Raw genomic sequence first — 24,149 nt, 5'->3', positions numbered from 1 at the left:
CAAACGAAGGAAACACACTGGGCAGGGTGGAGGTTGTAAGGAGGTGGTGAGCAAAAAGATAACAAAATCCTGACGAATCTTGTAAGGAGTTTAAGAGGGAAAGTTTACTTAAGAAAACCACCAGCTGCCGAACAGGGTTTTGGAGTGTGAGACACCAGAGACAAGGTACTGAACAGAGGCTCTTAAAGCTCTCTTTGGGAAGTGCTGGCCATGGCTGACCTCAGAGTAGTGATGGGACAGCGTAGTCCACAGGAAGTGGGGAACGCTGGCAATAAAGGATGTGAGAAAAGATGCTGATTTCTGCCCTCAGCCATGGGGAAAGTAACCCAGCACAAGAAGCCTGGGCGTGGGAATGTCTCCATGGAATGTGCTGGACTTGAGGGTCCTGTGGGATAATCAGACGGACGTAGCTGCAGGCTATGCAGCCTAGAACTGTAGAGGGTGCTCAGCTGGGGACTGCAGTGGGGGAGTCCTTAGGGCAGAGGAGGAGGCTCTGAGTCCTGCGGATGGTGGTGACGTCACTCGGGAACGCTTGGAGGAAGGTGAGAGATAACGCCCAGGAAAGATAGGGATGGAAAGGACAGCAATATAGACTAAGAGGTGTAGTAAGTTACAGAAAGGATGCTAAGCCCTGAACTCTCATCTTGAATAAGCTGCTTCCGGCTGGTGCTGTCTGAAGACTTTGGGGAAGCCTTCTTTTCCTGGCGCCGCCAGTAGAGCTGGAGGCGGAAGTCAGAAGGCCACTGTGTCCTTTGTTGACTGTTAAAAATACTGTCCAGAAACACACGAAATAAGCTTCTGTAAGAACTCGATTCTCTTTGATGAGTTTGGTCCACATTCTGTGAAGGTACTGGGGATTGGAGTGCGAGTGGGTGGGGTGGCTTCACAAGAACAAAACACACTTCCTTTCCTTCCAGACTCTCAGGGTGTGGTGACCTGTGTACCCCAAGAACCCTCAGCTATAATGACAAGCCACAGCCTCTAAGAGGTGCAGGAGTAGGTAGGGCCTGCAAGGAGAGAGGCAGACATCCAAGCCATGGTCTAGATAGGGAGGGTAGTTGGGAGGTTCCACTCACTCAAATACCAAGTCTTAAGATCCCTCAGACCCACATTTACCAAGGGAACAAAAGGGGACGTGGAAAAATGAGTCAATGTTCACAGGCCCAGTGGCCCACACTAAGGAAACAGCCTCCAGAGATGTGCGAGGGCTAGACCTCTGAGTCTCAGGCCAGAGCTTCTGGAGTATCAGAAACACCAGGAGCATCATCTGGAGCATCAGGGCGCATGGAGCGTCGGGAACGTCAAACTGTCCTGTCCTCTGCTGTAGCTCCTACGTAGGTGGCTTCCTCTGGGGGTTGGGAAGAGCCTGTGTTACAGTCCAGCCATTCTAGATTATTCTAAAATGAGCTATGTAAGCCCTTTTCAGCTTGCCAAGAAGGTGTGGTTGTTTTAGATTGCTGGTTTTCAGCGCCTGCTGGGATCTCAACATCGTCGTAGTCGTTTTCGGAGCCCGAGATGGAAAAGACCTTCTTGTTTCTAACTTTCCTCACTGATGAGTACCAAGCTAGTGACTGACTTGGCACTTCCTGTGGGGCTAAAGCGCAGAAACGGGGTCATTACAACGCAAGTTCTCTGAGCTTTGAGCCTGTTACAGACCTTCCCACTTCCTGGAAGGCCAGTTCCCCATTTCACAAATGGAAACCAGTCACAGACATGACACACATCTCAGGATCGCCCAAGTGCATGCCTGGCAAATGCTGGGCGGCTCTCCTGCCTCCCACCTCTCTGCTTTCAGAGCCTCACATCCAGGGAGCTATGATGCAAACACTTAGGAAACATACCACAGCCTGTTGCTAGGTGACCTCAGTTGTGTCCACAGATCTCAGATCACAAGGATCTGATGAGCTTGTAGCTGCATCCCTCCCCACACCCTAGGCTGCTCCCCAGAACCCTTTGCCATTGCTTACATGCAAATCTGCCCCCAAAGAAGGAAGGAAATGGGGTGTGTATGTGTGTGTGGGTTGTTTTCAAAGATAGAATCACTGCAGAATGAGTCCACAGCAGGAACGAGAAGGCTTGCCACTTTCATCTGTGGCTTGAGGATGATTCTCCTGAGGCTTGTGCGTTGGGGACTCGGTCACAAATGTGGTGTGTGTGTGTGTGTGTGTGTGTGTGTGTGTGTGTGAGGGCGAGCTCAGCCTTAACAGTTCCTACTGCTTTGCAGAGGTCCTGAGTTCAGTTCCCAGCAACTATATCAGGTGGCTCACATCCACCCCTAACTCCAGCCCCAGGAGACCCTGTGCCCTCTTCTGGACTCTGGACACGGTGCACATGTGGGCAGACACTCAAACACATATGAACACAAAACTAAAATAAGGAATTTTTTTGTTTTTGTTTTTGTTTTAAGAGATAGAGCCCATTAAGACGCGGTATGGGTCTTTCTCTTTGCTTTCTACTCTGTCCTACCACATGACTTCCCGCTGTCACATGGGCCACGGCCATGATGCCATGTTTGTCATGTGATGTAGCTTTCCAGTGCCATGCTGTGTGGACACTTCCACCCACGCTGCCAACAAAATAAGCCTCTCTTTAGGAAAGCTACCTAGCCTGGAGTATTTTGTTGCAGTAACAGAAAATGGATTAACACACTGACGAATAGCCTAGCTGCACCTATAATGAGAATCAGATTTGCCTGCACAATAATCTTATCTTCCTCCAAGGACACTGAAAAACCATTGCCTATAAAATGAGTTCATGTTTAGACTCCAGAGGTCAGTTAGTTTGGTGATCATGGGTAAGTCACTTAACTTCTCTGGGTCTCAGTATTGTCCTCTGTCCAAGGAGCAATGATAGCCTTCAGTTTCATAGAGCTATGCAGACTTAAACGAGGTCATGTCTAGCAGGGAGCCAGTCAAGGGAACCAGGAAACATTCAGGAATGGTGGGGCTCACCTGTAATCATTTTATTTATTTATTTTTTATTATTTTTTTTCCTAAGACAGGGTTTCTCTGTAGCTTTGTTCTCTGTCTTGGAACTAGCTCTTGAAGACTAGGCTGGCCTCAAACTCACAGAGATCCAGCTGCCTCTACTTCCTGAGTGCTGGGATTAAAGGCGTGCGCCATCACTGCCTGCTCACCTGTAATCATAACACTTGGGAAATGAAGGCAGTAGGAGGAGTTCAAGGTATCCTTGGCTGCTAGGGGAGTTTAAGGTCAGCCTGGGCTACATGAGACCCTGCATCAAAAAACAAAACGAAACGCTAAAAGGGACTGGGGAGACAGTTCAGTCTGCAAAGTACTTGCCATGCAAGCATGAGGACCCAAGGTTGATCCTCAGAACCCATGTCTGTCTGTCTGTCTGTCTCTCTGTCTATATGTGTGGTGGTCAGGGTGGCGCACAACTGTGTGGTGGTCAGGGAGGTGCACAGCTGTAATCCCAGGTTAGGACAGATCCCTGGGACTCATGGGCCTGCCCACCTCATCTGCTTGGTGAGTTCCAGTCAATGAAAGAGTTGGTCTTTTGTGACAGGGTTTCCCTGTGTAGCCCTGGCTGGCCCAGAACTCTTTCTGTAGACCAGGTTGGCCTCGAACTCACAGAGATCCCTCTGTCTCTGCCTCCTGAGTGCTGGAACTAAAGGTTTGGTCACCACTGCCTGACCACAAGACTTTTCTAAAAGAGGTGTGTGGTGCCCAGGAACCACAGCTGAGGGTTGTCCCTTGACTGTCACATGCCTATCACATGCATAGCATTCATTCTTTACAGCTGTACACACACACACACACACACACACACACACACACACACACACAAGTTAAAAACAAAAGCCACAGTCTGCAATAGGAAGAACCCTCCCTAGATACCCAAGTAGTTAAGGCCTTTATCTCAGAGTCCCAGGTTCCACAACCGCGAGAAAATAGTTGCCCCATTGTTGAAGCCGCCCAGCCTATAGTATCTCGTTAGTAAGCTAGACAAGGAGCTCCATATGTTCATTATCCTACCCAGAGTGAAGCTCTTATCAGTAAAATGTACTTACCAGGGTCTTCTAGAAAAGGCGAACCCCTGGGTGGCAGAGCAGGTAACTGCCCTGGTGATGGATTAAGAACATTCCTAGAGAGGGAGAGGGAGAGAGAGAGAGAGAGAGAGAGAGAGAGAGGGAGAGAGAGAGAGAGTCAGTGGTTGGTCTGAATCAAGCCTACTGCCAGCTGCTTTGTAAGGTATCAAGGCCAATGAATGGGTTGAAGATTCAGATCTCGATTCCTACACATTGGAAGCATTTCCTTCGCTTTCTAGATTCTGCATTCCGTTTCTGTCACCCCAGAGAAATAATTTCCTCCAGCCCAGGGGTGGGTGGGGATCGTCCTTAGAGCACAGCCTGCCTCCTCCTGTGTGACCACCACACATCAGGTGTATTTCAGTTTGCAAGACAGGTGGACTTCCTCCTGATGTTAAGTATCAACCCCGTGACCAGCAGCGCTACTGTGAATTTACCATGTATGTGTCCAGAATGTTCTGAGCAGAGCCGTTCACAACAGCACTGCTGTTACAGATGCTAAATGGCCCCCAAAGGCCCAGCTCCGTACTCTTGGAAAGGGGTAAAAAAATTTAGGAGTTGGGGCTTCGTGGGGAGTTTTCAAGTGACTGGAAGCATGAGTTCAAAGGTGGCTGTGGTTCCCCAAATCCCTTCCACCTCTCTTCACCCCTCCTCTTGTCCCTGGCTATGAGATGAGAGGTTTTATTCAATGGTGCACTCCCTCCTTGATGCACCGCCTCACCGCAGGCCCGAAGCAACAGGGCTAACCAATCCTGGACTAGAAATCGGAGAATGTGAGCCAAGAGAAACCTCTTCTCTTTCTGAGCTGATTGCCTCAGGCATTTGTTACACACAATTCACCACTCACTATCCCAGTGTCCACCCACAGGAGACGGGACAGACTGACCATAGCCTCCTCCTACAGTGGGATTCTCTACAGCAGGCAGAGCGAACAACCTACAACTACATTCACTGAGTCTGACCACAACAGCATTGACCTGGGGTTGCAGCTCAATAGTGGAGCCTGGATCACTATATGCGAGGCCCTGGGACTGAACTGACCCCCCAGAACTGAAAAAAAAATGAGCAAAAGATGCAAAACTCTGTGTGCTGTTCTGTTCATGTCAAGCACAAAACAAACAAACAACAAACACCTTGCTGATTCCTTCTGGCTAGTAGGAATTTGGGCCACCATGACTGAAAATAAGTGTCCATGGTGTTAACGCAATCCACTCTTGAGCTGGGCACTGTTACTGCTCAGTTCATGGGAAGTTGTTGAGCGGTGTGCTTCCTGGAAGCATTTTCCTGTAGCAATACCACACTTCTGTGGGACGTTTCCACTGCACCAGCAAGGCATTGGCCATCTGGCTGTGTGATACATAATTGACTTACTCATCAGTGGGATCAGACTGGGCAAGGAGAGCTTCTATTTGCTGGTCTCTTCAAACCCCAATAAAATACATTTTAGAATATATATATATATATATATATATATATATATATATATATATACATTTCTTTTGCGTAGCAAAGGTCAGCCATTGACTGAGTCCTGGGTGATCACCTCTCAGCTTTGACAACCACTGTGTTTATGAACCTGGAACTTTGGCTACTTCTTATGGTTATGCTCATCATTTATGGGGGATGCCTGCTTTTGCTTGTCTGGACCCTTGACTCCAGGAGGGGCTGGAGACTGCATAGCTTAAGTCAGTCATGGGCTATCACGATCCCTGTGTACCAAGGCTCAGCTGAGCAGCTCGGGTCTGTGATGAGCAGCTCAGTCTGTGATGAGCTGCCCGGGTCTGTGATGAGCAGCTTGGGTCTGTGATGAGCAGCTTGGGTCTGTGATGAGCAGCCCAGTCTGTGATGAGCTGCCCGGGTCTGTGATGAGCTGCCCGGGTCTGTGATGAGCAGCCTGGGTCTGTGATGAGCAGCCCAGGTCTATGATGAGCAGCCTGGGTCTGTGATCTGCTGCCCGGGTCTGTGATGTTTCACATGAGTTGGCACACATATTTACATACACATCTGCTGAGATCTGTCCTCAGGACTAGCAGGGAAGGACAGCTGGAGGCTTGTGTCTGGTTCCTCCTAGAGTCCATCTTATTTGGCTTTTTTCTTCTGCTGAGTTTATCTATTTTTGACTATATTAAACCGTAGCTGTGCTGGGCATGGTGGTGCATACCTTTGATCCCAGCACTCAGGAGGCTGAGGAAGATGGATCTCTGAGTTTGAGGCCAGCCTGGTCTATTTACTGAGTTCCAGGTTAGCCAGAGCTACATCGTAGAATCCTGTCTCAAACAAACAAAAGACTGTGTGAGTGAGACAACCTCTGGGTCCCATGAGTCCCTCTCGTGGATCCTTGCCCCTAACCTCAGCACAAACAACACTAAAAGAGTCCCAAACACATCACAAGAAGAAGTAAAGCTGGTGCTCGGGCTGGAGGATTCTGTTCCCAGCACCACATGATGGCTTACAGCTGTCCCTCACTCCAGGTTCTGGGGATCCAGATGCCATCCTTTTTGGGCATCAGACACACACATGGTGCATAGACATACATGTAGGTAAAACATTTATACTCATAAAAATAAATCTTTAAAGGGGGAAGCGAATGCTGGGCTTGCAGACAACTTTGTCAGAGGATCACACTTGCAATCTGCGTGAGGAAAAGAAGTATTCCTGAGCCTGCAACCCAAAGCCTAGCAGCAACGTCTGCCAGGATAGCTGCTCTCAGGGAGTCTCCTGCAGCGAATGCCAGAGGGGCGCTGCACCCACAGTGCCCCGGACCTCCCTCCTGCCGCAGATGAAGAATCCGTCTCACCAGCTCCACAGGAAAGGGCCTTTCAGACACACCAGAGCAATAGTGGAAGGGCCCTGGTGGCAGTGAGCAGACGGCTCCCAAAGCTGAACAGCAGGAATCGCCCCCACTTACTCATACATCTTCTCTTCGTCTCTCCCATCAGGTTTCCAGGGCTTGGCAATTGACCATTTCTTGCCTAAGGGGGGAAACCATAGTCACTCAGGGCACATCAGTGAAGGCTGTGACCTCAGCATTCTGAAGGCCTTGGAAAACCAGCAGATCCAGGATGTGTGGAAGGGAACTGCCAAGATGTAACAGACTTAGGAACACCTAGCTTTGAAGTGACGGAGCTGGCATCTGGACCCTGGCCATAAAGCCACAGAGCCTGGGTGGTGAACCAGGGCTGGCAACAGCCACATGGGCTGTTTCTGCATTGCTTCATGGCTTGATTGGCACTAGGTAGGTTGTGAATAGGCAGGAGTGGTTGGGAGGAAATGAACTAAGGAAGGGAAGAATAGTTTGGCTGTGATGTGCTGGGTGTGTGGATGGCTATTATGGTATTATTATTATTATTAATCAACTTGACTACATCTGGGATTAGCTAAAATGCCCAATATGACTGGTTATACCTGTGAGGGATTTTTGTTTAATGAGATCATGTGGAGTAGGAAGACCCACTTCTAACTCAGCTCTTTGAGGTGGGACGGCCCATCTCTACTCTGGGTCACACCTTCCGCTAGCAGCCTACATAAAGGACATGGAAGAAGGAAGCCTTGCTCTCTGTCTGCTTGCTCTTGCTTTCACTGGCAAATCCATTCCTTCACTGACATTAGCGCCTGCTTCCTCAGGATCCCAGCACGTACTGAGACCAGCTGAGACATCCAGCCTTGTGGACTGAACAGTTACTGGACTCCTGGACTTTCCCTTCATCGTCAGCCATTGTTGGACTAGCTGAAGCACTGTAAGCCATTCTACTAAATCCCCTTTCTCTCTATAGACATAGAGAGATTCATTCTACAAGTTATATTCCCCCAGAGAACCCGTGCTGAAGCAGTGTGTATATTATTATTTGCCATAACCTACTGTTAACAGAGGTCAGTACAGATAAAAGTGGGAAAATAGGGGTTTTTGTCAAGGGTCATGTTTTTGTTCATATCTGAGAATGAAAGGTTTAACATTTTTTAGCTCATTATTTATTTATGTGTGTGCATACACATGTTCATATCACATGTGTGGAGGTCAGAGGGCAACTTTGGGGACTCAGTTCTTTCTTTTCAGCAGGAGTCCTGGGGATCAAACTCAGATTTTTGGCTTAGTGGAAATTGACTTTACCTGCTGAGCCGCCTCACTGGCCTAAAAGAATAAAATGGATACACAGGGCATAATTGCACACATCTGTAATCTCAGCACTTGAGAGGCAGAGGCAGGAGGATCAGGGGTTCAAGCACAGCCTGGACCATATGAGATTCTGTCTCAAAAAACAAAGCAAACAAAAAAATAATTAAAAGGCAATGGATAGGGGAGTTGTATGAGCCTCAAACACCCTCCTTAAAAATTATATTAATTGTATAAAGTAATGCAGTTCAAAGTAAATACACCCCCTTTTTATTAAAAAATCATTACTTAATGGGTAGTGAGAAAAGATCAAATTGGGAACCCAGGACACTTGAGATCTGATACCAGTTCTGCCACCAACACCTGGAAAACCTCCGTGAAGGCTCGGCCTCCCTCTGGGCTTCTTCTCAGCTCTAAAAGAGAGGTTGGAAACCAAACCAAAAAGACTTCTCTTCTGTGCAGCCTTGCGTCCTTAAGCAGCTGCCTGAAGGACAGGGCCCTGATCACTTAGAGAGGAGTGTGCACCAGGGCACCCTGTGCACTGTATACCATCCCTGGGCACGCTCCTGGCTTAGCCCACATTTTACTTTTCTTTTAAAGGACTAGGATCTCAAGGGACCATGCCACTGACTGGGGTTCATGTTTCAGGAGATAAACAGCAAACTGGAAAACCCACTTACAGATAATCTAAAGTCGCTGTTAATATCCAAGCAGTCACTTTGTCTGAGGAGGCCAAAAACTTCTGGTCAAGTTGGAGATACGAGCAGAAAACAGCTCTTAGAGAGACAAGGCAGTCGTGGTGGCAAAACACGTTCATCGCAGATCGCATCTACGTCTTTTTTTTTTTTTTTTTGGTTTTTCGAGACAGAGTTTCTCTGTAGCTTTGGTACCCGTCCCGGAACTAGCTCTTGTAGACCAGGCTGGCCTCGAACTCCCAGAGATCCGCCTGCCTCTGCCTCCCGAGTGCTGGGATTAAAGGCGTGCGCCACCACCGCCCGGCCTTTGCATCTGTGTCTTAACGCATGCTCGAGACGGTTGACTTTCTACAGACTTCTGTTTGTTCCCTTCTGAGCCCCACAGAAAAGATGACATCAGCGCCAGGCAGAAACAGGGTTCCAGCCCCAGTGCCTGGAGACAGACTGTCTGCCGCTGCCTCTGCTATTACCCAAATCCTCTGACAAGGTCTTGGGAGATAAATCTACCCACTCCCCTTCACTACACAGATGAGAAACTGAGGCCCAGGACAGAGGTCAGTGGCGTGGCTAGAAACCACAACCAAAGTGCGTGATGCTCTGTCTAAGCTTAGCCCTCGCACGCCCAGGAGGATCCGAGCTCCGCTGTACTGACATCACCTGCCCCACCTCCACCTGCCCAGGGAAGATGGCCATCGTTACCTTGTCTAAACTGCCTCCTGCAGACAAAGTACAGGATGAGACCCAGGACCAAGGAGACAACGATAATGGCCACGGCCAAGAGGATCCAGAAATTGTCCCTCCACCAACTCATTGCTGCGGAAGCCTAAGGAGAACAGAGACGGAGGCATGAGGCACGAGGGGAAAGCCTGCAGGGGGCGCTGTCACCCTCCGTGTTTCCTGACACATCTGCTGAGGAATCAGATAGTCAAACCTTACAGACAATGCCTTAGTAGGCTGCAGGCCAGTCACTCATCTTCTGAGTTGTGACAGTACCACCTGCCACAGGGGACTGATGGTGCCAATTTCTTCATGGGAGTTTGATGTTTAGCTGTAAGTCACTCCAGAAACAGAGGGCACAAGACACAGCAGAGGGGAGATGTACCCCTGCCAGCAGTCCTCAGCTGCAGCTCTTTATGCCACAAAGACAGGAGACACTTTTTTGTTGTGAGGATGGGCTTGGGGAAAACAGCCTGATGGGTGCTATGACTTGAATGTGGTTTGCTCCACTGGAGCTCATGCTGGGCCTCGGTTACCATGACACAGAATTGAGAAGTGGTGAGAGGTTTGGTTTTTTTTTTTTAATTATTTGGTATGTAGGAGTGTTTTGGTTATATGTATCTCTGTGTACCACATGTGTTCCTGGTGTCCATGGAGCCAGAGAAGAGTGTCAGAGCCTCTGGAATTGGAGTTTTGGACAGTGAGCTGCCATGTGGGTGCTGGGAGTCAAACCCTGAACCCCAGGAAGAGTGGCTGGTGCTTTTAACAGCTCAGCCATTTCTCCAACCCCCGGGATAGTGGAACTTCTTTTCTTTTCTTTTCTTTTCCTTCTTTCTTTCTTTCTTTCTTTCTCTTCCTTCCTTTCTTCCTTCCTTCCTTCCTTCTTTTCTTCTTTCCTTCCTTCCATTCTTTCTTGTCTTTCTCTCATTAAGTTTCTCCAAAAGTCACACACAGCTGCACTTAGAATGACAGAGACTGATATGGGAGACGAGGGTTGAACACTGTTGTGTTAGAGACTGGGTAAAAGGAGAGAGGGTGGCCAGGGGCCATCATTCTCATTGTCAACTCTCTATGCTACCTGACTTTTGAACTATTTGTATCCACTCTGATAAAATGGAGGTAGAAGAGAGAGAGAGAGAGAGAGAGAGAGAGAGAGAGAGGAGAGAGAGAGAGCAATCACCATGTAGTGTGTTTCCATTGGAAACCATTGTTTAAGTCTCAAAATTAAATAAATTGCATTTTCACTAGACTCTTGGGAAAGACAGAGGGAGAATGATGTTTCCAGGAAGTGAAACCATGGACCATTTCAGAGCAGCTCAGGGGCTAAAGGTTTTCCTTTCTTCTTAGAAATGAAACTGGATTTGCCATCCATGTTTCTAGTGTGTCCAGGGCCCTGAAAGTCTGGGAAATGCATTCCCACCTCTCTCTTCATCCTCAGCCCTCACCCTGATCTCCAGATGGGGAGCAAAGATCAAGTGAAGGGACCTTCCCAAGGTCACCCAGAATGGCCAGAATGCTCTCTGTGTGTCACAGGGCCTCCATCTGGTGATAATAATGTCTCGAGTCACCGTGGAATGGCCAATGGAGTTCACACACCCTGCTTTAGAAGGAGAACCGCTGGCTGTGATGTGGTAGCAGCAATTCCCCAGAGCGGATGTTCAGTGCCCACCATGGATAATGCTCTGCAGTCACCCCCTCCTCCGTGAACTGTGGAGGGACACCTTCTCACCCCCCTCCTCCGTGAACTGTGGAGGGACACCTTCTCACCCCCCTCCTCCGGGGACTGTGGAGGGACGCTTTCTCATCCCTTCCTCCATGGACCGTGGAGGGATGCCTTCTCATCCCCTCCTCCACGGACTGTGAAGGGACACTTTCTCACCCCCCTATTCCATGGACCGTGGAGGGATGCTTTCTCACTCCCTCCTCCGGGGACTGTGGAGAAACACCTTCCCATCCCCTCCTCCGTGGACTGTAGAGAGATGTTTTTCCAATGGACAGAGTAATTTGTCAAGTTGAGAGAGATCAAAGAGAATCACATTGCATTTCCAGTCTGATGTCACCTGAGACCACCAGGCTAGTTCAATAGTTAAGGTGCTTCCAGACAGGAGAATGTTCTGCGGAGGAGATATATGGAGGTTACATGCATGGGGGTGGGGGGTGGGAGGAGGTAGAGGCGGGGTGGGGGTGGTGCAGGCCCTGGAAAGAGAGAGAAACCGAATCTTACTCTGGTCACAGCAAGAGGCCAAGCGGTAGATAAGACTCTAGGTTGCAGGATTGCTGAGTGTGGGACAAATCCGGGCCTGCCTGATAGGATTGCCCAAGGCTGTGGCCACAACTCCCAGAGGACAATAGACTTCTCAAGGGCAGCCTATTGGAGAGGCTGGGCCAGGGGCATGACTTGAACCCAGAAGGCTGGGGCCAGCCTGGGCAGCAGAAGGAGACTATGCATCTTTAAAAGATGGTATAATGCTGGGTGGAGAGAAGTGGTTAAGGGCACTGGCTGCTCTTCTAGAGGCCTGGGTTCCATTTCCAGCACCCACATGGCTGACTCCGTTCCAGCAAATCCAGTGCCTTCTGGTCTCTGCAGACACTGTACATACATGATGCACGCATGTCGGTGCTGGTAAACAGTCATACACATACAATAAAAGTTTAAAAATTCACCTTTCAGTTCTGGAGGTCAGCAGCTCATGAATATCTCACTTGTCAGTCTAAAACCAAAGGACTGTCTATGGCCTTGGGTTTCAGAGGCTCTAGGAGAGAATCCATTTTCTTATCTCTTTGGCTTCTAGGAGCCACTCACAGTCCTTGGCTGGTGACCGTCTTCTTCTCTTCAAAGCCAGCCCTGTCCCATGCTCTGATCATTCTTCTGCTGTCCCATCTCCCTCCAAGCTCTTCCGCTGCCTTTCTTCCCTGTGCAGGGACTCTTGAGATTACACTGACTCCGTTCTCTGACTCAGGATGATTTCCACACCTCACTCAGCTGATTAGAAGCCTTGATTCCCATTTACTATGAACTCTGGCATAACCACGTGCTGTGGGATAACCCCTCTGTATGCTGTGAATATATTGTTATTACCATTGGTTAATAAAGAAGTTGCTTTGGCTTATAGCCAGGCAGGATAGAGTCAGATGGAAAATCCAAGCAGAGATACAGGGAGAAGAAGGGTGGAGCTGGAGAGATGCCAGGGAGCCACTGGAGCAACAAGATATACCAGAAAACTGGTAACACCATGAAGTCAGGTGGCAAAATATAGATTAATAGAAACCGGTTAATTTAAGTGGCAAGAGCTAGTTAGTAATAAGCCTGAGCAATAGGCAGAATGGTTTGTAACTAATATTAAACCTCTGAGCGATTATTTTAAAAGTGGCTCTGCTGGACCAGGCGGGACAGAAAAGCCTCCATCTACATTTTCTCTGTATCAGGATGAGTTCTACGTCTTGGTCAGCTAATTAGACGTCTTGATTCCCATTGGCTATGAGCTCTGGTGTAATCAGGGTCTGGGCATTTGGATGTGGGCATTTTGAGGAAGGCAAGGGTTATGACACAGATGACGCCATGCTCACTCCTCTTGAATTAAATCGGATCCGTGGGCTTATATTGCTACATTTCAAAAATATCTTCCCATCTTTGTGACAGCTCAAGAAGGAGTTTGGGAAATGGCGGGCTGATTCTGTCATCTTTGGTGAGAAGTCAGTCGCTTGGTGCTGGTGTTGTCACGCTGGCCACGGAGCAGCAGGGTCTCTCTCTCAGGCTACCACATGATGGCAGGAGAGGTCCTCAAAGCAGGACTCGTGCTTGGGATAAAGCAGGGTTCTCAGAGCCAAAGTGGGGTCCAGAATGAGCTTAGCCCAGGAGAGCAGAACAGTAGGACCAATGCTGGTCTCACTCTGACCCAAATCCACAGATGCTGACGACGCGCATGTGAACCAGAGTATGTGTGACGTGGGTAGAGAAGACGGCTCTGCATAAGATCATGTACGACGCGCACGTGAACCAGAGTATGTGTGACGTGGGTAGAGAAGACGGCTCTGCATAAGATCCTGTACATTTCCCACCGGCTCACACTTGACATCACCTGTTGTACTCACAACACTGTTAGAACACTGCAGACAGCGCTACACTGTGTTGTTGAGGGGACAATGGCAAGGAGTAAAGAGTGTATATGTTCCACACACAGGCGTTTGGTGTTTTGGAAAACCTTCAATCCTCTGTTGGCTGTATCCATCGATGTGGAACCTGTGACCAGAGAGATGACCACATTTCCGCTTCACAGAAGAGGAAGCAGAACTCAGGTTAAGAAACTTGCGAACTGGCAACCTGAGATTCCAGCTCAGACACCAGAGTGTGGACTCTGTTTCCTCTGCCACCTTGACATGAAACCCACAAAATCCTTCTCTTCATAACAGAACCGAAAGCAGAACCATCGCTAAAATTTTCCAAAATTCGCAAGACTTCAGGGTCTCACTGCAGCTCGCTGCCCATAAAGGGAACCTCAGTATGGGGACACTTAGAATACCCAACTGTAGCCAGGTGTGGCGGTGCACGCCTTTGATCCTTGCACTCGGGAGGTAGAGGCCAGTGGGGCTCTGTGAGTTCAAGCCCAGCCTGCTCTACATATTGAGCTCCAGGTCAGCCGGGACTACATAGTGAGACCGTGCTGACTTTCCATGAGTTTCATTACTCTACATGCCGCAACATGTGTAATCCTCGCAATAGCTCCACATGCTAAGTACTCATCACCATTATCCCATTTTACGGGTTAGAAAATAAAGGCCTGGGAGAGCTTAGCAAGACTGCAGAGCAAATAAGTGAAGCCAAAGCCAAGTTCGTCGGACTCTAGGGCCTTAACTTTTGACCACTAAGTCTGGACATCTCAGAAACTTTGGATTGCCTGGGACCTTTTGAAGATGTGTTTAACTATAAGGTCTCCTGGACCTGCTCCACTTTCAATTCTGACCTGTGGCGCTGGAATGAGAATCTGTATCAGCATATTCGACAGGCCATCTAGAAGGTTCTCTGGCCTCAGCGGTCGGCAGGGTGCCTATTCCCGGGAGCTGCTCTAGGTGGCGGCAGCAGGAGCTGGATGGGATGAAAGATCTTGAAAAGACACCTTGAACTCAGATAGCTCCCCCGTTCTTGTCCTGGTCCCTGGAAGGCTACCACCAATACACAAGTTTCCTTGCACCGGCAAGGCTCCATGCTGACTTCGTTTCTACCTCCTCTTCATTTAAACACACTTGCCTCCACATCGAGGAGGAAAAACTAACTCCCTGGTGCTTCTGTTTTCCTTTCGAGGACGCGGGTCCTTGGAGGACAGTCACAGCTGATGTAATGTGGATGTTGAAATGCATTTCCTAGGGGATAAAGTGGACCCAAGGAGCCTCTCTGACCTCCTCGCTTCGTGTCTCCTCCCTACCGCATAACACGTCCTTGTGCCAGAGTTCAGAACGCATGCGCACTGCTCCCTAGCTCCGAGTCCTCCCGCCCGTGGTCTCAGAGATTTATAGAATCTATAAATCTGTAGTTCGGGGGAGATGGGGGTGGGGGGGGTGGAATGAGGAAGAACGTAGGAGGAGGGATTCTTACAAGAAATGAAGGGGAAAGGTATCCTCCCAGAATGGGAAACCCTGAATTTCAAGAAGCGAAGGGTCTGAGGCCCAGTGAGTACTGTTTGTTTATAACGTCGCCTCATCCTGTTATTGACAGAGAGGTCCCAGAAGGGAGGAGAAAAATGAAGTGCAGGGATGGAAGCCCAAAACTTCCGTTTCCTCCAAGGTAGGGAACAAAGTACTGGGGTAGACCAGGGCTTTGAGACAATGCTCCCAAGTGAGCAGCGAAGTCCTCTACCACTTTCCAGCCCAGCTTTCTCACCCTGCCTCTCCCTATAGCACTTACTTCTGCAGCCTCCCTTCTCTCCTGCCTGAACCCCAGTGCTCCCCAGCTCAGGAAGAGCACCCCCGACCCACAGTAGTCTATGATGGATGGACGAAACACTTCTTTCCCCACCCATACGGTGATGGCGACTTTCCCGGTCTCTACCGTGTGTTCATTTGGTCATTGTCTCCCTCGCTGGTGCTGGTGCATAAGCAACCGTGCCAGCAGGGCCCTTGCTCCTCTCTTTATTGACGTTCCCGGCCAGATCAGACGGGCATAGCAGGTGATTCACGCATGTCTGTGGGTGCATGGATGACTAAAGGATACGTGTCTGTGGGTAGACTTCCCTGGGGGCCATGCAGCCTGGGAGTGAACAGCGGCCACGCCTTTGTGAGGCACCCTTTGCAGTTACTGCCGCTTTCTTCTTTTGCAAGGCTAGTTCTCTTCCCTTAGCCTGACACTTTAACATCTAAACATAAACTACCCCTAAATGACTAAGCCGATAACCGCCGGGCCTGAGGATGTGGCTCCATGGTGCATGACGTGCCTCGTACGCAAAAGTTCAGAGATCGATTCCCAGCACCATAAATAAAAAGGGGGATACTTGCGAATGGTCTTTATTTAGCTCTAGGGAGCCAGAACACATGGTGACCTTGAGTTACACAATGAGCAAAGCTTCTTATTTTTTCACTTCTCCCCATTAGGTAACACAGTAAACTTCTCCAAGGTTTAACTTGCAGAAAATCGAGCTGTCTGGAGACCGATAGGAACCAGCCGTAGGAGGCTGCAATCTTAGGGCCATGGAGAGGAACCACATGCCCTGAATGGCGAAGACCACACAGCAGTAGTAGCCGCCTGCCCACTGCCCCCTACACCTCCTCCTCTCCTCCCATGGGAAATTCATCTCATGCACCAGCTTCCCTGGGAGGAGGCATTGAGGACAACAGCATTCATCTCCTAGGGCCCTGTTCTGTGAATGAAACGGATCTCTTTCTCACCCGTCCTGTCCTGAGTTTTTGCCTTTTGTGTGGTGAGCTGTCAGATCCATGCTTGGTAATAGATAAAGTTTCAACTGAGGGCCTTAAGTTCCTGTCCTGTGTGGTATTATTCCCTGACCACCTCTTTAGAACACACAGCCTTAGTGGCCCCCCTGTCTTCCGTTCTCACCCACCACTGGGGTAGGAGGTAAGTTGGGAAGAAGAGACCATTGCGAGCATTGAGGAATGAACATTCTAGATGCCTGTCCCCCTGGAGGCTCTGCACTCCTCAAGTTACTAGGACATTTTTCAGGAGCCCCAAGGAGTCTGATGTACAGTTTTAGGGGCAAGGATTGAGCAAGACATTCCACAGAGGGATGGCGGCTGAGCACAGTAGGAAAGCAAGGAAGGGCAATTGCTATCCTGGCCTCAACTTGCTCTTTTCCAGAAAGCATTTCTGGGGAGCCAGTGACCATACTTCATCTTTCATCAGGAATGTCTGAGACTGGTGACTCATGACTTTAATCCCAGCACTTTAATCCCAAGTACCAGACCAGCTTGATCAACACAACAAGTTCTGTGCCAGCCAGTACTGAGACAGAGAGAGAGAGAGAGAGAGAGAGAGAGAGAGAGAGGAAGCAGGGAGGAAGGAAGGTGGGGAGGAGGGATGGAGGAAAGAAAGGAAAAAGACAGGAAAAAAGGAAGGAAGACGGGAAGAAAGAAAGAGAGCGGGAGGGAGGGAGGAAGGAAGATGATTTGCAACATGGAAAGTCGCACACTCCCAGAAATGTGAACACTGAAAGGCCTTGAGCTGGGCACCCAGGGAGCAGGTTTCTTTCTCCCAACTTGCTGAGTACCAGTTTGCCGGGCACCGACTTGTTGGGCAGCCGCGTCTGTCTCTGGAACAAGATCCTTAATGTCTCCATTAAGGTTCTGAAACTTTTCCAAGAGATGACACAGGCGAAAGAGCTCTGAGCATCACCAGACACAGGCGTTATCAAGAGCAAAACCACAAAGTTCTCTTTACAATTGCCATCACTTCAGGAAGGGCAGCCATGTTCCTTGGGAGGTTACAGAATACCCACGGGCATTAGCTGGGCTGCTGGTAGAAACCAGGGAGTGCTGGGTTCCTCTGGGCTATAAAGGGGCAACTGTGAGCTAGGACCTAGAAGGACAAGTATGAGAACCGGGATAGGAGGAAGCCAAGCAGAAGCCAGCTGCTGGTCAAAGCCTGGAGAAGCCTCAGGTAGAGGTGCTGAGGGATGCAGTGGCCAAGGCAGGCTGCACGGCATTCAGTCTGTGGTTGTTCACAGATGCTTGGTACACCCCTCTGGTGGTGCATCCCTCTGGCGGTCACCCACCCAGTCCTTGATGAGCTCTCCGCATCTACCAATGCTTCCTCGAGCATATGTGTTTCGGTGGTGTGGGAACCAGGAAGAGGCGTCGGTTCATATGTGAGTAGTCAGCCCAGTGTCCCCCACAGAAGCCGTGACTAGGAAGAAAGGGGTGCCTTCTAAGTGGCTCCCCACATTTGCTAGCCAGGCTTGGAAGGCTCCAAAGCAGGCAGGGCATGGGAAGGGTTGGAGCTGATTTCAAAGGCATAGCCAAGCCTGCCAGCATGAGCAGCTCCTGCCTGGTTCCGGTCTAGTTGCCAGTGTGTCGTTGATGATGGTCAGGAGTCTGTATTACCACCTGACCACCTTGATGACATGTATCCTGAAAATGGCTGTGTGGATACATAATGGCAATTTAAAACTGAATGTGGACAAGACAGGGCTATAAAAAGAGTCCGGTGTCTCTGCTCATTTTGTAGTCTTCCATTTCTTGGGAGGCAGGCAAGCTCAGCCCCCTATCTTTCTACTCCCCTCAGCCTCCTTATCTCACCTCCTTCCATCTCTCATCTTGTCCCTCTACTCCAGAGCATCAACCCAGGGTCCTGTCACCTGGGCAGTCAGTTACTTCGCTGTCCCCTCTCACCTGTTCGGCCCACTGTTGGCTGCCATATGTAAATACGACCCTTTGTTGTCTTTCTGTAACTCCTGACCACTTAAACAGAGTGAAATACGAGCTCCCAAGGTGAGCGAGCATGACCAAATCCAACCCAGTGGGCACCTGCCTACAGCCTTGGCAACCCCCACACTTCCTGGGTCCCGTTGAGCCTTTGCTCTGCAAGGGACCTGCACTTCTGGAGTCCTTGCATTGTCACTGGCCTCCCGGCTTGGGACTCACACTCTGTGGGCTTAAAGCAGTGATGCTCTGGAGTGCTGTCTGTGCCGGTACCCCCTGCCTCCAAGCGGTGACAGCCCCCATGGCTCACATACAGGAACTCCCTAGGGACAAGAGCCAGCTGCCTACCTTGAGTCTGCATTTGCATACCAAACATTGTGTTTTTTATTTAGGTATTATGCAAAAATCAATAAAAATGGAAGCACTTCCCGTAGAAGCATAATTCATAGTTTAGAGTCAAACTGAAGTAGAATGGAGACAGTGTCAACTCTCCACACCCAAACTTGGAAATCCTTTTATTCTGATGACTGGAAGGAGGGACATGGAGACAGAGGCAGGGGGTACTGGTGCAGACACCTCGTTTCCTCCAGTCCTTCCCTCCGTCCCGTCCACTGCCTGAGGGAGGGCCTCAGGGTACTACAGATGGGTCCTGAGCACCCCATTTTTTGGAGTCAGTCTTCAGTTCTCCTGTCAGATGGAATATGATGTATAACTCCCACTTTGATGTAAAGAGTCATTCACCAATAACTTCTTAAATTATTCATAGCTACTACAAGGTGATGTTTTTGAACTAAAATACCAGGCTCCTAGAGTTTGCTGAGGATGCCAAATAATTTTCCACTAGAAAGCTGGGCACTGCGGCTCTTGGAAGGCCCACACCCTGCTCTTGAAAGTGTGAGCTTTTCCAGGTAGAGGAAAGAACAGTCATGAGCTATGCCACCTGAGCTTTGTTTGGTTTTGTTTGACACAGGGTTTCTCGGTGTAACCCTGGCTGTTCTGGAAGTCTCTATATAAGCCAGACTGGTCTCAAACTCACAGAGATTCATCTGCCTCCACGTCTCCAGTGCCACCACATCTCGTTTGATGTTTTTTAATCTAAAAACAATTATTTTGAGTCTAATATGCATAGGGCATGAGATGTGAAGGTTAAGGTGACTGAGCCTTACATCGAGCTTATTATAGCAATGGTCTGGGGTAAAGGAGGGCCTGCAGGCTGTGAAGGACTTCAGGGGAGGATGTGGATGGCAAGCAAAGGATTTCTGGTGATTTGTAATTATGTATTATGACTGATTTAGCTTCTTCAACAATAAAATTTATTATGGGAGCATCTATAATGCACACACATGTTAATACTGTATGTGGGCCAATAATTTTTCATTAGCTTGATATTCATATATTGTTGTTTAAAAATACATTATGTCAGCCGGGCGGTGGTGGCGCATGCCTTTAATCCCAGCACTCGGGAGGCAGAGACAGGCGGATCTTTGTGAGTTCGAGGCCAGCCTGGTCTACAAGAGCTAGTTCCAGGACAGGCTCCAAAACCACAGAGAAACCCTGTCTCGAAAAACCAAAAAAAAAAAAAATACATTATGTCCATTAAACTTGTTGCTAAAGAAGATATCTACATATGTAAAGCATATTTACATATCTATGTATTTGTTTTGTGCTGCTTGGTCGATATTTCCTTTGTGAATCTCTGTGAGGTTTTCTGTTGTTTGCTTGTTTAGTGCTGAGAATTAACCCTAGGCTTCCAGAGGTATAAGCTACATCCCTAGCCCACGCCTCTTTAAATAACATGCGATATTTTACTAAAGTAAATGGGTTGATCAAGTTCCTGGTAAGTGAATGTACTGACATTGTTTTATATACAGAATTATAAAATGACTTTTTTGTGCAGGCGTTGAGACAGGGGCTCTCTACGGATCCTTGGATGTTCTAGAACCTCATTATGCAGAAGAGGCTGGTCTCGAACTCACAGAGATCCACCTGCTTCTGCCTCTCAAGTACTGGGATTAAAAGCCTGGCTATAAAATGTTTTCAGAAAAAACCCCTTGAAGAAGTTTCTGTTCTGCTGCAGTGACGTAGGGGAAGGCACCGTGATTGTATCCCTATTCTGTATTCTGCACTGGCTTTCTGGCCCACTGTCTAACGAAGCCATCGTGGTTAGTGTTCCATTAAAAATGATGCTGGGTCAGAACGCAAATCCTGTAGAGCTAACAAGGTGAGGCACTTCTGCATTATCAATGGTCAGCGTCATTGTTGATTAAACCCGTTAGGGGCTAGCTACGATGCCTGCGTGTGTTAGCATAGTGTATGGGGACAGTACTGGACTGGCAGTTGGCCACACCACCATACTGCTGCATGCATGTCTGTCAAGCTGATAATTTATCAAACCAGGACAGCTGCACATTAATCTTGAATCTGATTTATTTTCTCATAAGATTGAACTCTGTTGATACATGCTCAGCAATCAATACCTTATTGCTTGCCTAGCAAAATTGTCTGCAAACAGTTAGGGGATGTATCTATTTGCCAGGAAAATTGAAGGTGAGGGAAGAAATGGAGGAAAAAAGGGAGATGCAGAGAGAAGGGAGGATGTCTATGAGTTCCAAGCCAGCTACAAAGCAAGTTCCAGGACAGCCAGGGCTATTATAGAGAGAAACCCTATCTCTAAAAACCAAAAACCAAAAGATTAACTTTCCAGAGACCAAAAGCAGATGGCTCAGTCAAGATCTCCTACTAGCCTAACTAACACCCAAGGCCTCTGGAGGGAGGTAGGTGCCTTGTAAATCCCAAACACAGGAAACTGAGAGACAAAGGTACCAAGAGCTGTGGCGGTCAATTCTTTCATCTGACTGCACCAAGATGCAGCCTGTGTTTATGAAGTTAGCATTTTGCTCGCCCCAGCCCAGAGCCGTGAGGTCCTCTAACTACTGAATACCAAATGTCACCATCACTACCCAGACAGAGTTAACACCTTACACTTTACACATCTCACTCCCAACCAATCAGCCTGAGAGATGAACTTTATCATCCCTGGCACACACACTGGAGAGGTAAAGAGATGGCTGAGATCACCCAGCAGCAATGGCACAGCAGACTCTTCAAGGCCCTTGTTCCTCCAGTTGCCCCTGACAGTGTACCACAGTCTCAGGCAACAGTCCCTCAGCCCTTGCCTGAGAGATTGCTCGTTTGGCCACATGCCTAACACCAACATGGACGGATGACTACAGTGGAAAAAACAAGATGCTGTCCTTAGGAAAGACGAAGCTCTTACCTGGACTGCCGGGGTGTTCGATGCAAGCCCCTGGGGTGACGGCAGTGGACTGAGTGCTGTGCTCAAGCACAGCTGGGGTGAGGCCTTGCTCGCCCACGTACCCTCACTCACCCTGAAAGGCAACAGGCACCAGCCTGACCATACTTCCTCTTTCTGGTCAGCCCATGGCTGTCATCCCCGTTCCAGGGAAGCTGACTACCCCAGGTTTTCTTGAAGCTAGAATCTTCCCAGGGCTTCTCGTGGCTCCGGCAGAGACCCACAAAGTCTCGTCATGGGGTGGAAGGGCGTTCCAGGATGGGTCAGGCTCCAGAGGGAGTGAGTGAGGGGTTCCCATGGGGGAAGTCTCCCTTGGACATTCTTAGGCACAGTCGTGTGGGGCTCAAGAAGAGAGACGGGTCCCTGAGTCCACCCAGAGAGGCATGATGGGAGACAAGTGGCAGATACACCATCCCACAAGAGTGACTCTCTAAGCCCTAGAGCTCCTGGTCCAGCTTCTGCTGAGGTGGCAAGGAAAAGGCTGCCAGTTTCTGAGAGAGCATAGCCGAGGCTGGCCTTGAGTGTGTGATCTTCCCACCTCTGTCCTCCAGGTACTGGGATCACAGGTGTATGCCACCACACGCAGGCAGTGGACCGTTGGGATTGAGTTAAGTCATTCCCTGCCATGCTGTGGGAGAGAATTCCCAGGGATGCTCACAGACTCTGAAAATGGAAGCCTGGGGTGTGGAAACGAGAAACCACTCTGCAGAAGTAAGATCTCACCATGAGCAGTCACGTCAGGGTGGTTCAGATGTGCTTGAGAATGCCCTCCAAGGGAGGGGCTGCCCTGGCACCCCAGAACAATGATGGCCACCAAAGTGACTGGCAAAGGTTCCCCCACCTTTCTAGGAGATCCCTGGTGTATAGCATTTACTAGTGTTTACAGAAAAAAAAAAAACCAAAACCTGATCATGGCCAATTTCAAAATATTAGCGTGGCATCAAGGGATTGGAATGGGGAGGAGCGTGCATCTAGACAGCTCTCCCAGGCCTTCTGGGCCGACATCGTTGCGTTGCTAGAAGCCATTGTTGAGCGCTGTTGCGGGCTAATTCTTCAGTGTTTCACACGCCTTATCTCAAAAGATCTTCGCTTAATTGGATGATTTCCTTCATTTCTTAGAATCCTGAAGCTCGTGAAGGTCACGCCAGGGCTGAGGTTTACTTGCCAGGAGGTGACCTTCAGCTCAGACCGCCCACTGTGAACCTTGTGCTTGTCCCCTTAGACTCCTCTGAAATTTAGTCGCTCAAAAATTGCTCCAACTTAGGTATGGTGGTGTGTGCTTGCCATCCCAGTACTGGGGAGGCAGAGGCAGGAGGATTGCCACCAGTTAAAGGTCAGCAAAACAAACAAACAAACAAAAATCCTACCTTTTTTTTTTTTTTTTTTTTGATTTTTCGAGACAGGGTTTCTCCGTAGTTTTTGGTTCCTGTCCTGGAACTAGCTCTTGTAGACCAGGCTGGCCTTGAACTCACAGAGATCTGCCTGCCTCTGCCTCCCCAATGCTGGGATTAAAGGCGTGCACCACCACCACTCGGCAAAATCCTACCTTTTAAAAAGCAATTTAAATTTATTTTTATTTTTTGGTTTTCCAAGACAGGGTTATCTCTGTAGCTTTGGAGCCTGTCCTGAAACTAGCTCTTGTAGACCAGGTTGGCCTCCAACTCACAGAGATCCTCCTGCCTCTGCCTCCTGAGTGCTGGGGTTAAAGGCGTGCACCACCACTGCCCGGCTTAAAAAGCAAGTTTAAAGTTACCTCCTGAGAAGTGAGTCAGTGCTCCTGTAGGTATGGCTTAACCCAGGCTAGCGAAGCTATGGTCCTTGCTTTGTGCTCTGTTCATCCACTGTTTTTGCATCCTTTGAGGTCCCCAATCCAGTTGTGGCACTGCAAACTCTATAGACATACTGTATTCAACAACTTGAATCAAGTCAAGTTCAAACCCTAGCAAGCAGAAGACCAAAATTCTGGATTCAATTTGTCAGTAACTTCCATGCAAACCTCTCCCTTCCAATTTAGTTCTCTTGTTTGTAAAAACAAGTTTTCAACAGATAAACATTAAGTTGCTCTAGAGGTTCTGCTATGAGATCTTTCTTCTGACCCACCTCCATCTTGACTTTTTGATAAATAAAAATTTCGAGCCGGGCGGTGGTGGCGCACGCCTTTAATCCCAGCACTCGGGAGGCAGAGGCAGGCAGATCTCTGTGAGTTCGAGGCCAGCCTGGTCTACAAGAGCTAGTTCCAGGACAGGAACCAAAAGCCACGGAGAAACCCTGTCTTGAAAAATCAAAACAAAACAAAACAAAACAAAAATTTGCATATTTGAGATACACATGTAGCCGGGCGGTGGTGGCGCACGCCTTTAATCCCACCACTCGGGAGGCGGAGGGAGGGGGATCTCTGTG

The 24,149-nt window shown here is 49.0% G+C and overlaps 1 protein-coding gene across 1 annotated transcript; it reads right to left on the bottom strand.

Annotated features, from left to right (window-relative positions):
* On the bottom strand, nucleotides 1-21,748 carry LOC121456994 (SLP adaptor and CSK interacting membrane protein). The gene is made up of 5 exons (XM_041665600.1): nucleotides 21,714-21,748; nucleotides 9,557-9,680; nucleotides 6,960-7,023; nucleotides 4,034-4,107; nucleotides 1-1,594 (listed from the first exon to the last, which is right to left on the bottom strand). The coding sequence occupies exons 2-5, from the start codon at nucleotides 9,666-9,668 to the stop codon at nucleotides 1,398-1,400; spliced, it is 447 nt and encodes a 148-aa protein (XP_041521534.1). The 5' UTR covers nucleotides 9,669-9,680; nucleotides 21,714-21,748; the 3' UTR covers nucleotides 1-1,397.
* Nucleotides 21,749-24,149: the final 2,401 nt, after the last annotated feature.

Source organism: Microtus oregoni, unplaced genomic scaffold (genome assembly GCF_018167655.1).
Source record: "Microtus oregoni isolate MIOR12 unplaced genomic scaffold, Mior012 000015F_ref0000493, whole genome shotgun sequence".
Lineage (NCBI taxonomy): Eukaryota > Metazoa > Chordata > Mammalia > Rodentia > Cricetidae > Microtus > Microtus oregoni.
Note: the sequence above shows the minus strand (reverse complement) of the source record. Positions and strands in the feature narration are given on the sequence as shown.